This window comes from Cokeromyces recurvatus, assembly GCF_025118155.1.
Source record: "Cokeromyces recurvatus strain NRRL 2243 chromosome Unknown BX663scaffold_1, whole genome shotgun sequence".
Taxonomy (NCBI): domain Eukaryota; kingdom Fungi; phylum Mucoromycota; class Mucoromycetes; order Mucorales; family Mucoraceae; genus Cokeromyces; species Cokeromyces recurvatus.
The window spans coordinates 695,001-708,926 of NW_026251387.1; the positions used below are offsets into that span (position 1 = coordinate 695,001).

At 31.6% G+C, this 13,926-nt stretch overlaps 6 protein-coding genes across 6 annotated transcripts in view; 4 read left to right on the top strand and 2 right to left on the bottom strand.

Moving 5' to 3' along the window:
* BX663DRAFT_491763 (major facilitator superfamily domain-containing protein) overlaps window positions 1-1,554 on the bottom strand; it is a 2,127-nt gene extending 573 nt beyond the window's left edge. Inside the window, exons 1-5 of the mRNA XM_051525121.1 lie at window positions 1,152-1,554; window positions 967-1,089; window positions 559-884; window positions 165-462; window positions 1-93 (exon numbers count right to left, since the gene is read on the bottom strand). The exon at window positions 1-93 is cut by the window's left edge and continues 573 nt beyond it. Of these exons, the coding sequence (XP_051387683.1) occupies window positions 1-93; window positions 165-462; window positions 559-884; window positions 967-1,089; window positions 1,152-1,433 (1,122 nt within the window). The 5' untranslated portion in view covers window positions 1,434-1,554. The remainder of the gene's footprint in view (window positions 94-164; window positions 463-558; window positions 885-966; window positions 1,090-1,151) is intronic.
* Window positions 1,555-3,535: 1,981 nt separating this feature from the next.
* Window positions 3,536-5,026, top strand: BX663DRAFT_533962 (phosphatase 2C-like domain-containing protein). Its single transcript, XM_051530564.1, has 2 exons — window positions 3,536-4,355; window positions 4,435-5,026. The coding sequence occupies exons 1-2, from the start codon at window positions 3,580-3,582 to the stop codon at window positions 4,835-4,837; spliced, it is 1,179 nt and encodes a 392-aa protein (XP_051387684.1). The 5' UTR covers window positions 3,536-3,579; the 3' UTR covers window positions 4,838-5,026.
* A 375-nt stretch (window positions 5,027-5,401) lies between these two features.
* Window positions 5,402-7,150, bottom strand: BX663DRAFT_491769 (uncharacterized protein). The gene is made up of 9 exons (XM_051525122.1): window positions 6,986-7,150; window positions 6,878-6,927; window positions 6,703-6,784; window positions 6,604-6,640; window positions 6,430-6,525; window positions 6,309-6,363; window positions 5,986-6,242; window positions 5,845-5,912; window positions 5,402-5,784 (listed from the first exon to the last, which is right to left on the bottom strand). Exons 1-9 carry the CDS (start codon window positions 7,089-7,091, stop codon window positions 5,699-5,701), a joined length of 837 nt encoding a protein of 278 aa, XP_051387685.1. The 5' UTR covers window positions 7,092-7,150; the 3' UTR covers window positions 5,402-5,698.
* Window positions 7,151-7,726: 576 nt separating this feature from the next.
* BX663DRAFT_424949 (uncharacterized protein) lies at window positions 7,727-8,296 on the top strand (the record flags this gene model as incomplete). Its single annotated transcript, XM_051522462.1, has 1 exon — window positions 7,727-8,296. A coding segment is annotated over one exon (570 nt), but the record flags the coding sequence as incomplete, so codon positions are not given.
* An 800-nt stretch (window positions 8,297-9,096) lies between these two features.
* BX663DRAFT_425690 (uncharacterized protein) lies at window positions 9,097-9,435 on the top strand (the record flags this gene model as incomplete). Its single annotated transcript, XM_051522505.1, has 1 exon — window positions 9,097-9,435. One exon carries the CDS (start codon window positions 9,097-9,099, stop codon window positions 9,433-9,435), a length of 339 nt encoding a protein of 112 aa, XP_051387687.1.
* Window positions 9,436-10,321: 886 nt separating this feature from the next.
* On the top strand, window positions 10,322-13,787 carry BX663DRAFT_491781 (uncharacterized protein). The gene is made up of 3 exons (XM_051525123.1): window positions 10,322-10,946; window positions 11,036-12,404; window positions 12,490-13,787. The coding sequence occupies exons 1-3, from the start codon at window positions 10,342-10,344 to the stop codon at window positions 13,663-13,665; spliced, it is 3,150 nt and encodes a 1,049-aa protein (XP_051387688.1). The 5' UTR covers window positions 10,322-10,341; the 3' UTR covers window positions 13,666-13,787.
* The last annotated feature ends 139 nt before the right edge of the window (window positions 13,788-13,926 follow it).

Here is a 13,926-nt window from a genome sequence, read left to right on the forward strand (position 1 = left end):
CTGGTTCGTCTTTTGTACGAAAAATACACCTAGAGCGATAAATAAAATTGTAGAGCCGCCTGCTCCTGCACTGAGTAACATTGATTGTAATTGCTATAATACATACATATATATATAAAAAGGAATTAATATTCATATACATGCTTTTTTTTCTTTTTTTTTACATCAAATCCAAAGCTAGCTGTAATTTGTCCATTATAGATGGTCATAGCACCATTTTGAAGATTTATTAATAAACAAGCTAATCCAAAACACCAAAAACGTATTTCTTTAACTGCTTCCCAAATTTGCTCTTTTTTAATTTCTGTTGTACGAACTGTAGCGTTATCTCTTGTCCTCTCTTCAATCAAAATTTCTTGTTCGGCATTTAATTTGAGCGCTCGTGCTTTAGGTGAATCAATCAAAAAGAAAAAAGATATGACACCAATCAAAATAGTTGTGCCACCCAAAATAATCATAATCCTATAATAAGTGTAAAAAAAAAAAAAAAAGTCGTTATTCCTCTTATTATTTATAATATCAGTAAAGAATGCAGCGATTCATGATGCGTTGTTATACCATTGCCATTCTTTTAATCCCCCAATATTTTTCATATGGCCAATGCCATAAGCAATTAGGCCACCAGCAAATAAAGCAAATCCATTGAATATCCAGAAAGCACCAAGCCGAGCTACCTGCTCAGATCTTCGATAAAACGTACTGACCAAAAGAGTTAAGGAAGGATAAATCCCGGCTTCAAAAAATCCAAGTAAGAAACGTAAGGCAGCTATTTGGGAAAAGTTCGTACCGAATGCAGTGCAAAGTAATACAGTACCCCATAAGCAAACAATTACACCGATATATTTGCCGACGGGTATTCGTTGCAGTAAAAAGTTGTTTGGTAACTAAATTATATTTAATCAGGTTACGCTTTGTTCTTTTTAATATTATATGAATATATGTATATATATATATATATGTATTTACCTGAAATACGAGATAGCCTAAGTAAAATATAGACCCCAGTAAACTAAATTGATTGCCTTCTAAATGAAGATCAGTTTTAAATGTCATTAAAGCAGCGTAATTTATGGTTGATTTATCTAGAAACTGTTAACAGAAATGTCTAGTCAAAAAAAAAAAAGTATACAAATTCGTATGTTGCACTTTACTTGTAAAAAATCCAGGGTACAAATGATTGGTAAAACCATTAAATCAATTTTACGAACCAGCGCCTTTTCTTCTGCAGAATATTCTCGTTGACGTATAGGATCTGAAGAAATACTATAAAAATCATCTCTATTCCCACTATATTGCCATTTCATTTCATGATGCTCTTCTCTTATCCTTGGGTCACTTGGCTCATTTATAAACATGTTCTGTTGATTTAATGAATGTAACCGATTAAAAGGAGTAAATGTATTCTTTACATGTTTAAGTTTAGGGGTTTCCATGATACAATTATGTAATGAAATAGGATGAAGTAAAATAAAATAAAATAAAATAAAAAGACTTTAGTCTTTTCTTGACTTCTCTTTCTTTATATTTTTTCTTTTATCAAGTATAGAAATGAAAGGAAAATAGAATAGTAGAAAGAGAGAGGAGAAAAAATGAGAGAAAGAAAGAGAGGAAAAGAAATATATATAAATATGTGTGTGTGTTTTCAAAAAAAAATTATTATATACAAGAATCGATTATATGTAAAATATAGAAATTTTTAATATCCATTGATATTTTCTGTCAGACAAAATACGTCTAGTGCCTTTATCTATTGTGAAAATAAGGCATTATTGAGTTTCGTACCCCATAATTTTTTAAGGATGGTATTCATTCCGACAGTATAAAAACTCAAAATACAAATAGACATGTCTTATTTCATTTTTATTCTTATTTTTACTTTTTACTTTTTTTTTTTTCCTATAATTTTCTTCAGCATGCACAAGTAGATATCAAATAAAGGGTACTAATATCAAGTTTCAAAGATTCATGGTGTAAATCTTAAAGTGTAAATAATAAGCCGATTAAGTTACATATTTCGAAATACTAAACAGTATATAACGTGTCAATGGAATTTATAAAATATCTATTTATATTGAATAGAATATGTCAATGTTATAATTATTTTTTTTTAAAAAAAAGAAAAGATAATTGCAAGCAAAATGTTATTCCTATGTTTTGTCCTATGTGAAATAATGGATATTATTATATAATAGAGCATGAAAAATTATTAATATCATACATGTGCTAATATGCAATTATAAGAGCTTGATAATGATGATAAATATAAGTTCATCCATGAATTACAGACGCTGCCACATTATGTAACGCAAGCTACTATAATTTCTGACAAAATAATACAATGTTAACTATTTACATACACGCGCGTTTGTGCAATGTATAACAAAAGTCGGAAGGCACATATGTTCCTGTAAATTGTACTCTTTTCCTATCTTTTTTTTGTTTCCTTTGTGTAAGCATACAAGTCCTTTTTGATCTTTATTCTTCTTAGAACTTGTATATTCCTATTTTTCTTATAGTTTTTAAAGGGCTTTTATACATATTTATTTATTAAATGTTACAAATCGAAAGAAAGAGGTTTGTAAGATGCTACTGTGTTACATATATCACTTCTTCAACGAATCATGTAGTATTTTATTTTGTTTCTCTATATGTGAATTTGGATATTAAGTTCATTCTTTAAGATGATATCGCTATATAGGCTATTTCTATAAGGATATAAAGCCAGCTTTTCATAAAACTTAACCTATTGATATATCTTTAGTAGAGTAGAGGATGAGATAAGATGCATTTCTCCTATGTGCCTAATTGTTGTAAATTGAATATATTATAAGTATGCTTCTAAAACATGCCTGGGAAAAATAAAGATAATTAAAGCAGTTGGCATATTCTATAAATGACTGCAGGTCACAAATAGCATTTTCATGTCATTAAATACTACTAGGACTATGATAGTTAATAATAATAATAAGCTCTCTATAAACTGAAGAGCTTATTTTAAGTACATATAATAATAATGAAATAAATTTACATTATTAACAACCCATCAAATACTTTATTACTATTCTCTTTTGGTTAGGTACTATACTCTTCTATTATTACCCTTCCCTACCTATGCAACAATAGAAATACTTCGTACTCCCAGGTATTTTTTTTGTGTGTACATTCTTTTCTTGTCATTCACAGAGTACTAAATTTGACTGCTAATAAATGTCTAAACCAATTTACAATTTTTACACTTTGAATCCAGACGACGTTAGTTTATTTTTAGATGAATTAAAATTACTTTCCAGATAATTTGCTTACCTTTTTCGGATGAAATAAAAAAGGAAATTCAGATAAAAAAAAAGTTAGCTTTAGACGAGTTCCAGCATACCTTTAAACATATAAAAACTGTTGAAAAAAATAAAATAAAAATAATAATCGACTAGTTCCTATAAAATCGAGGACTTTTTTCAATGGTTATTCAATTTATACTCCGCTTATTTTTCTGGGTGACATAATAGACAACTTTTTTTTTTTTTTTTTATTTGTTTTTATTATTATTGTTTCTCCCTTACATTACATACAATATAATATTAAATGAGGCCTTATATACAAAGAATTGCAATAGCTTCATTAATGCTAAGGTCTTCAAGGACTTTATGGACAAGTTCAAATTATACAAGACCAGCATTAGTTTATAACTTACCGTCATATATTCAGCAGCAAATATTATATTTGAGTGATGCTAATAACAGTAATTTAATACGTAATTTCAGTTCAACCAGTTCTAGTCCACATATTCAAATAGCACCCGTATCCATTATAGAAGATGAAAATGAAAATAATACAAAAAAACCAGGCACAAATACAGCTTCAGAAAAATTTCAATTTATTGCGTATGCTGCTTGGCATCCAAAAAGTAGACAAAACAATAAAACAACATCGTCTTCTTCCAAAAGAGTTCCTTACTGGAAAGAAAATTTCAAAGCCGGTAAAGTGGACGCGGGGGAGGATGCATTCTTTCAGACGAATACACCTGAAGGACTAGCGATTGGTGTTGCTGATGGAGTAGGAGGATGGAGCTTAGTTGGCGTTGATCCTGCTCTATTTTCATGGACTTTGATGAATAATGCTGCGATGATTGCTAAAAATGAAAAATCTATCCCCGCTCAACAAATCTTAGATACCGCCTTTTATGAATTACGAAAAAGTGGTAAAGTAGCAGCAGGAAGTAGTACTGCTTGTATATTAAATTTATCAAAAATAACGGGAGAAATGACCACTTGTAACTTGGGTGATTCTGCTTTTCTACTTGTTAGAGACAAGCAAATTGTTTATGAAAGTCCAAGTCAACAACATTATTTCAATTGCCCGTAAAGCCATTCTTTTGTTTAGTTTTGTTTTTTTTTTTTGGAATAGTAGTATGTTTTATTGAAACCTTTATTATTATAGATACCAGCTGACCGTTGTACCCGATAGTTACCCAAATCGTGATGAATTAGTCACTGATTTACCAAAAGATGCTGATACAAAAAGTTTCTTTTTAAAAGATGGAGACTTAATTTTATTAGCTACAGATGGATATTTTGATAATATGTATCCTGAAGAAACTTTAGAAATCATTAATGAAAATATGAAAAATATCATTTTAAATAATTCCAATGATCATGAATTAATTACTGCTACAATAAGAGGATTAGCTAAAACATTGACTGATAGAGCACGTCGATTAAGTTTAAATCCAAAACGACTCAGTCCGTGGGCAAAAGCTGCTCAAGCGCATGGAAGTAATTATCGAGGAGGAAAAGTGGATGATATCACATGCATTGTTACTCTAGTTTGTCGTAAAAAGTAGACAATTCATGATGATCATTCAAAAAAATAATACATAAATGTGAATTTATTTATTTGTAAAGAAGAAGTAATTTATTTGACTTGTTATTTTTATTATTCTACAGTGAACGACTTATAATAAAATATCATTATTATGTATACATGTATATATTTGTACATGTATATGTACATGTATATACTCTGTAACATATTGAATAGAAACAATATCGATAATAAAGGATTTTTAATTTAATCAAAGAAGTCTTTTTTTTTTTTCTTTTAGCAGCTGACAGATCAATTAAACATAAATACAAATACTTTAACAAATTAGTTGGATGTCTTATTTATGGAATACTGTAACTCTGTTAGTTTCTCACTAACAGATGATTTATTAATACAGGAAGAAGGCTGCTTCATAATAAGCGTTATTCCTGATTAACTGAATTACCGTTATAGATGTGACGTCTTTGATTGATATCATCGTCATTTTTTTTGTTAGTTAATGTATTGGTGGTTATGCTTTGTTGACTAGGATTAGATGATTCACCGTTTGATCTTTGGCCTGATTCAGGTACTGTTGCAGTAGTAGTAGTCGTAGTCGTAGTCGTAGGGGTAGCCAGATAAGAAGTAATGGATGATACAGAATTATAGATTGTATTTCCTGCAGAATACAGATAGTCTATCCAGCTTCCTCTTTCTCTATTATAAGCAGTTGAAACATTTCTCATAGGTTTCATAATTAAAGTAGCACTAGGACACAATTTTAGTTCTAATAATGTCCTTTGTTCTTCACCAATGTCAAAATTACGATTTGGAAATTGAGCAAATAATCTATATGGTACATCACTGTCTGTTCTATTCTATACACATATAAAAGTAGAAGTTACATATTTTGTTTCACTTTATCATGATTATTATAAATACTTGCAATATCAATCCATTCAATTACTTCAGAAAGACGATTAGAAGCTATTATAAAACAGTGAGTATCAAAAAGTGAAACTTGTATATCATTTTTGTTTTCTTTACGTGAAAATGAATGTCTTAAGTTTGAACCATTCAGCTGCTTAATATTTAAATTACAATGGCTGTAATAACTATGATAGATCATTAGAATACTATATCTTTTTTTTTGTTTCTATATTCATATTTCTTTTTTTTTTTTTTTACTCTGAAGAAGTGTTATGATTCATATTCTTCTCTTTTTCGATTGAAATACGCTGTTTTTCTGCTTTTCTAGCAGCAATTTGATCTGCTCTGTCCTTTGCAATCTGTTCTTTTATCTTCTTTTTGTATTCTTCTTCTGCTTTTCGTTCTTTTTTTAGTTTCTCGAAATATGTTTTCTCTTGCTTTTCTTTCAAGTCCTGAAGAGTTTCCTGAGCTATTTTTCCTTCTTCTCGTCTCTTCATTTCTCTTTCTTTTAATTGCTAAATAATACGAAAATGAATGAATAAAAGAAAAAAAAAGGGGGAATATATAGAACTAATAATTACTTTTTCTTCCTTTTCAATATGCTTTTCTTTTATCTCTTTTAGCTTTTCCTTTATGCTGTAAAACCGTTTAATTTAGTATACAAGAAAATATTTACTAAATATAATATATCATATTCTTTACTCTTTTGTAGTAGTGGGAGGAGAAAGGTTATTTATTTTTGATATTATATCTTGACTGGATAAACCTTCAATACCAAAGTCTTTAATTGTACCTTGTCTATATGTGAAATTGAATACAAAAGTGTATTTGTTCATTATCAATAATTCACTTATTCCTCTCAAAATTGTAACTTACAAAATAAAATAGACTAAAGGTACATGATTAATTGGATCTATGACAATAAAAGAGGTTGGTATATAAAAATTTGAATTATGTTCATCGAAATTATTTTACATAATTGACCGAATAAGTTTGCTTCATGTGAATCTTTTTGTAATTTTAACGCAATGGCTTTCGATTCTATAGCCGACACAAGCTATAATACATAAATAAATGAAAAAAGAAAAGGAAGGTAAGGTATAATAATAAACATATAAATATATTTATACATTTCTTGATTTTTTATTACATTTCCATCTTCAAATACAATATTAAATTTTTTACTTTTTTCTGACTCATCTAAAGTCAATGATTGAATAAACGTTGCATACGAACATGTCAGTTTATTTTATTTTACCAAAGATATATACTAAAAGTATTAAGTTATTTTCGGTAACTGCTTTCACTGCCTCTTCTATAGAGCCAGTAAACCAGATTGCTTTTTTTAAAGACGAGGATTGCATAATAAAACTAAAATAAATAAATAAAATAAAGGGCAACAACCTCTGTTAACATTTTTTTTTTTTTTAACACAGCTCAACAAATCAAAATCAACACTCATAGATTTCACTACTTCATATTATTTTATTTATAATTAAGATTTTTTTATAACAAAAATTTAAAAAACCCGTGTAAGCACATAATACTGGCATATTGGATTGCCTGGGTCAGTTCGAGAAAGGATAAAAGTGTACTAAAAAACCTTTTGATAGGCAAAAAGGTAAAAAGAAAGAGAAGGGAAGAGGAAAAGCAAGATATATCAACAAATACTAGAGTCAGAGTAATGTAACCAGTTTACAAGTTTTGTACCAAGGGGGGGGGGCAGTTTCTGGAGGAAGTTTACCATGGTGGAGATAGTCAAGTTCAAAAAGTAGAAGGTACATAGCAGGCCAACGAATCGCCCAGGCGGAAAAGATAGATGAGTTGAGAGCTGATGAGATTGGCGGCCTGCGCTTTTGTTTATTTGGCAGCTTATTCAAGAGGAAGGACAAAGGGTCGGGTTCGGTCAAAGGCATTTGTTCACTACTACATACACTATTTTCATAGACAATTTCTTTTTTTATTTTTTCGAACAGATTCGCAAAATCAACAAAGCACGATGGACTTTCGATTTTATCAAGAAGATGGGAATTGCAATGCTGTGGATGAGCACGGCAATGAACCAGTTGAAATGGAAGTAGATGATGACGGTTATCCTCTCGCCGACACTGTCGACTTTGATAATTACATGGATTTCAAGCCGCCTGAGAAGCCTAAGATAACCCCTAAAGCATTCAAAACAATTACTTCAGTACCAGCTGGACCAGCCACTTACTACAAAAAACATGGGGACGATGTTAAATGTCATTTTTTTTATTTGGTCTATCAAGAAGGCCTTACGGCAGGAAAAGCAGGAAAACAGCTCGGTGTTGCCCGTCGAACTGCTTATGACTGGTTCAAAAAAGACCAAAAAGAGATTTCTAGAAATGCGGAACCATTGGATGAAGTGGAACCAAAAGAACCTAAAACAAAAGCTGGTAGGCCAGCTTTATTGAATGAAGAACACCAAAATTATCTCGAAGAAAAATTCATCAGTCATCCTTCTGCAACTTTAGATCAGGCGATGGAAAATCTTACCAACCATTTTCCTGACTTGAAAGTAACAAAAACAACTGTCTACAAATTTATGACGGAAAAATCTGCCTTATCTTTTAAGAAAGCGCACTTTCATTCGAAAGAAAGGCACTCGCATGTAAGCATCGAAAACAGATTCGATTGGGTAACTAGATGGGGTAGAACAGACATGGATTACAATAGTAATTGTGTTTTTATCGATGAGTCTGCATTCCATATCACTTTGAAAAGAACAATGGCTTGGTTCAAGAAAGGTACTCGAGCCGAGGTTGTCCAACCTCTGACAAGAGCCAAAACTATGACAATTTTAGGTGCCATATCCCTGCATGACGTTGTCAATGTTAAGATAAGAGTGCTGTATTCTGCAGCTTCAAAAAAAAAAAAAAAAAAAAAAAAAAAAAAAAAAAAAAAGATGGCAAGCAGAACTAAGATGCAAAAAACTACTGGACACTATTTCAATTTTATTGCAAGTACTCTAGATGTGATGGATCGCCATGAGGAATTCAAAGGGCATTATATTATTATGGACAATGCATCTATCCATACCTCAGATAACATTAGAAAGTTTATCGAAAGCCGTGGGTACGGTTGTGTTTATCTCCTACCATATTCCCCTGAACTTAACCCAATTGAGCAATTTTGGTCTGCTGTTAAGAGCAAATTGAAGCGAGAAAAGCTTTTAGAGGCCAAAACACTCAATATGAGAATTACTGAAGCATGTCAAAATGCTTTAATAAGTGACTTACAAGGATTTTGTCGTTATTCAAAATCAAAGTGCGAAATTTGTTTCTGTAAACTTTGCGAAAAAAAAAATAAAACTGTGTAATTTTTTTTCTGAGATTGTGCAAATAATTTATGAAAATAGTGAACAAATGGATCAAAGATGACGTTGTCAAGAATAATTTACTTAATGATTTGGACAGATGGACGGCCACTGTCGACTTTGTCGGTTTTTGGCAAGAGAAAGCTAGAACGGCAACTGTTGTACAATCACGTACAGCCTGCTCTTCTTTTGTCCATAACTTGATCATGGAAGTGATACCCAAAAATCAGATAGCTTTTGGTGAGGTTATTCAAGACAATGTTGATCAAAACATAAATATCATGGAACAAGAAAATGATGGTAATAGGCTTGAAGTATCGAGAAACAATACGCTTATAAGTAAGATGACATTTCTTCCCCATATGACTTGAGACTAAACTGGGAGTAATTCTGATGTTTTTAAATGCCTCAGAAAGTTGCTCTGTAACATCTTCAACTGTCATTGTTGGCTTGTCAGCTAACAGCCGGAAGATAAAGACAGTATGCTCATCTGTAAGTATCGTTCTTCGACCCTTTATGTTCTTCAGCAACGATAGTATCAGGAAATTCCCGTCTCATCTAGATTGTTTGTTATCTCGTTCCATTGCTTGGTCTTGCGTGTAGCTGTTGATTTTGGAAGTACTACTCTACAGGCTGCCTCACAAATCGACATACCTTCGAATTCTTGCATCAAGTTGATCAACTTTACGACCTTTGGCTCGTTTTTTCGTAATGTAAGATCCTCTTTATCTTGTAGAAAGCGAAAGGGGATTCTTTAGAGTGGGCCTTTTTCTTTTCTTGGTCAACTTGTCCTCAGCATTCGCTTCTGTAGGCTTTTCCCAATCCATATAGGATTGAATCATCAATGGTACTGTCTGTCCATCAAAATTAGTTTCGTTATCCATAATAGTAAAAAATTCAAAGAAGTATAATAAAGAAATAGTAATAGATGCTTCAAGAAAAGTTTTTATTAGAATAGCAGAAACTACAGGAGGCTATCTTTTCAGGTTTCCCATTTCCATATAAGTGTCCCACTTTTACATCGGTGCCCCATTTTCGAAGTGGGAGCCCCATTTCAATTTTGAAATGACCGAAAAAAAAAATTATTGGCCCAATCTATTTTCTTTGACTGTAAAATCAATTGGATAATAATTCTTTCTACAATTATTGCGCCCCCTTTTTTTTTTCTTGGTTATATTGCTACTTCTGTATTAATAAATATGATCTATAAACTTTTGGTAGTTAAAATTTCTTTTTTTTTTTATTATTATTTATTTATTTTTTCAGTTATTCATTCAATGCTTATCAATAAAGAATTGTTTAAAGGATATTTTAAACAATTTATGTCAAATAAGGAAGTATGGAAAAAAGTGATTAAATGTACTATTGCTTATGAAATAGGGACGATTATCGCTTTAATACCTCAAGTTTATAATAGCAAGGGAATTGTTCCATTTTTAATACCTTTAGGTACTTTATTTTTTAACGCAAGTGGCACTGCTGGCAATCAAATTGCAGAGATGCTCTTGGACATTATCATCATTATACCTGTATGTATTTGGTGCTCTATTATTAGTTATCTTTGTACAATTTATAACAAGCGTTTGGCTGAAGTCCCTTCTTCATCATCACTTTATAGTAATGGTGCTGGTGTAATAGCTTCTATTGCTTTCTTTATTTGTTTATTTGCTATTGGTTATTTGCGAATGAAGTATCCTCGTCTAGCTATTGCAACTTTAATAGGCTCAGTGGTCCCGTTCTTTAGCTTAACAAAAGGAATTTATAAAACAGAATTTAGTATCATGTCTATTGTTGGTATATTTTATCCAACATTAATAGGGGGTGGAATTGCGTTATTGATCAATTTAACTTTATGGCCGGAAACTGCTGCAAAAGCTTCAGAGTATGGGGAAGGGAGAGAGAAAACAAGAGAATATACACACACATCTATTTATCATTATTAAAACAAAACTATTTTTTTTTTTTTTGTAGAATTTCGTTTGGAAAAGCATTTATATCCGTACAAAATGTTTTAGAGTACTTGAATACTCATGTATTTTCAGAAGAGTGCTATGCCTTTGAAGATAGATCAGTCACTAAACAATTGCGTCAGAATATAAATCAGTTAGATGCTGATATCTCAAGAATGAAGCGAGCAAAGAATGAAGCTAAATATGAAATTGTTCTTTCTTATTATTGCCCTACTTGGTATAAACCTATTGCAAATAAAATGGAAGACTTGTCACGTCATTTTTTTGGACTTATGCTAGCCTTTGAGCGAGAGAGTCAAATAATTACACAGCAAAGGATAGATTCTCAATCATTATTAGTATCCAGCAATCGTACTCATGAAAATAGTGAGTATTGTCAAAGATTAATAAGAATGAGACAAGATAATAATGAGATGGATGGTAGTGGAGTCGATCAAGGATCTTCATATCTCTCAATGGATGATAATACTACAAACAAATTAAATCAGGGAGAGGCTTCCATTTCACGTGTTGAATACAAACTAATATCTCATCTTCAATCGTCAATTCAACCTGAAATGAAAAAGTTCTTTCAAACAAGTTTAGATTATATAAAAGCTATTAGATGTCACTTGGAGAAAGAGGATGCTATTCAACAACCAATTCAAAACAAAAGTACTACACACAAAGATCAATCTTACAACTGTCGTCATAAAGAATTAGAGTGCATCATACAAAGCCTACAGGAAGCAAAAATTATCTTACAAAATGAATATGAAAAGGGTCAAAATCCAAAGGTGACTGAAGATCATTATCTTATTTATACTGTTCTTTTTTCATTATCACAAATTGGTGAGAAGCTTTTTGAACTAGAAAAGGAAGCGACGAAGCTTATTCAAAAGCGTAGATATAATCAGCGTTTTCCTACTCTATTCTTTCCAAAGGTACCTTTCAAGAAATGGCTTGGAAAGGCAAGTTACAGTGTAAAGCAACAACAAACGATCAATGATCAAATCCTCTTTGATCAGCAAGGTCTGTTAAAAAAAGATCAAATTGTGACATCACGATCATCATCGAATATAGACAGCATATTACCAACAGTGAAAGATGAACATTTTAACAAACCAAATAGTGATAATAATTCCAATAAGCAACATGATTCGAATATATTATTATCCTCAGGAGAGAATAGTTGGGTAATAGGAAATGAAAAAATTATAACTTCCTTACACAATGCGCCTGGAACACATTGGTGGAATAAATGGTTATATGCAATTAATGGATGGATGCGAGGTGATTCTACACGCTACGCCCTTAAGTATGCTATTATTATGGAGCTTTTAGCTCTAATGGCCTGGCTGCCGATTCAAGGTGTCAATGATCTATATAACGTAAGTTTTCTATCTATGTATATATATATTCATTCATTTATCTAATTCCTTTTTTTTTAAAAAAAAAAAATACGAAAACTAAAAGGAAAATCATGGGCAATGGGCTCTTTTATCAGCCATGATTGTTGTGAATTTTACAGTTGGATCAACAGTTCTTTTATGTTTCCTTCGTACTATTGCAACTGTTATTGGAGCTGTCTTAGCCTATATAAGTCTTTTAGCAGCAAACAGGAACGAGAATCCATATGTTTTATCAGTTTTAACACTTGTATTTCAAGTCCCATTGTGGTATATCATGTTAGCTCGTTATACATATTCACGTATGGGGTTTATTGCTTTACTGACGATGGCAGTTGTCATGTCAACAGGATATATAAATACGATACAAGAAGACCTGTTTGAACCTGTTTGGAAACGTACACTAACAGCTATCTTTGCTATCATGCTCGTGCTCATCATTGACCAATTGTTATGGCCTGTATGGGCACGTAAGATGATGCGTAGGAATTTATCAGATCTTTTGATAGCTACAGGTATTCAGTTTTCAAAGGTAGCATCTCTTGTAAGCCAAGAGGATGCACATTCGTATCACTATCGATGTACCCTTCAAGACGTACAAAGAAACACAAAACGACTAAGAGGTCAATATCAATTGACAAGTCAAATGCTTGTCCTGGCCGGTATGGAACCTCGTTTGACAAAGGGCAAGTTCCCTATTGCCGTCTATCAACAAATCTTACACCATGAGCAAAATATGCTTTATTGGATTGAACATCTCTTGACGACACAGTCGTATATCCCTATTCATGTACGTAGATTATTAATACACCCTATCAACCCTCTTCGTAAAGAATTGGCGGCCGCGGTTCATCTTTATCTTTTCATATTAGCTGGCGCATTACGAACAAAATCTCCTTTACCTGCTTCACTACCTTCAGCAGAACTTGCGCGTCAAATTTTGCAACGACGTATAACACAAATAATGCATACCCAATTTAACGCAATCAATGGTAGTGAATCATCCATCGTCGCAATAAATCCGAATGACTCAGTTGATACTAAAACAAATAACAACGAAGAAGCAAATAATAATAGTAAAAGAAAAAAGGAGCAACAAAAAATACGTTATGCTGAGAATCAAATCTACTGGCAAACATTTGCAGCGGGTAATGTTGAACTGATAATTGAACAGGAAGCAATAGGAACATTAGTTGCAAAACTTATGGGACAACATACATTTAAAGTAGCTACAAGTGATTAATTTATATAGACGTTCAACGGCATTTAGACAAGCTAGACGCAACAACTAAAAAAGGAAGAATATATATGTATATAGTTTAATAGATAAGCCCTCATTATAAATCAAATTAGACTATCTAAAAATGTGTACTAATAAATGCAAAAAAAAAAAGAAAAAAATGGAATATCTCTTAAATGAATATTAACGTATTAAGCTTTTAGATAAATTTTATGATATTTTAGACTTCAACATAAAATCTAGTTTGAGTTGTCTTCATTATCA

What these genes read in the sequence shown, in the direction of transcription:
- BX663DRAFT_491769 (XM_051525122.1), bottom strand. Translation starts at nt 7,091, where the DNA reads ATGCAATCCTCGTCTTTAAAAAAAGCAATCTGGTTTACTGGCTCTATA. An exon ending in TTGTATTTGAAGATGGAAAT is followed by an intron (nt 6,785 to 6,877) that starts GTAATAAAAAAT and finishes TATGTATTATAG; the next exon opens with CTTGTGTCGGCTATAGAATC. An exon ending in CCTTTAGTCTATTTTATTTT is followed by an intron (nt 6,526 to 6,603) that starts GTAAGTTACAAT and finishes TTTCACATATAG; the next exon opens with ACAAGGTACAATTAAAGACT.
- BX663DRAFT_533962 (XM_051530564.1), top strand. Translation starts at nt 3,580, where the DNA reads ATGAGGCCTTATATACAAAGAATTGCAATAGCTTCATTAATGCTAAGG. An exon ending in CAACATTATTTCAATTGCCC is followed by an intron (nt 4,356 to 4,434) that starts GTAAAGCCATTC and finishes TTATTATTATAG; the next exon opens with ATACCAGCTGACCGTTGTAC.
- BX663DRAFT_491781 (XM_051525123.1), top strand. Translation starts at nt 10,342, where the DNA reads ATGCTTATCAATAAAGAATTGTTTAAAGGATATTTTAAACAATTTATG. An exon ending in ACTGCTGCAAAAGCTTCAGA is followed by an intron (nt 10,947 to 11,035) that starts GTATGGGGAAGG and finishes TTTTTTTTGTAG; the next exon opens with AATTTCGTTTGGAAAAGCAT. An exon ending in GTGTCAATGATCTATATAAC is followed by an intron (nt 12,405 to 12,489) that starts GTAAGTTTTCTA and finishes GAAAACTAAAAG; the next exon opens with GAAAATCATGGGCAATGGGC.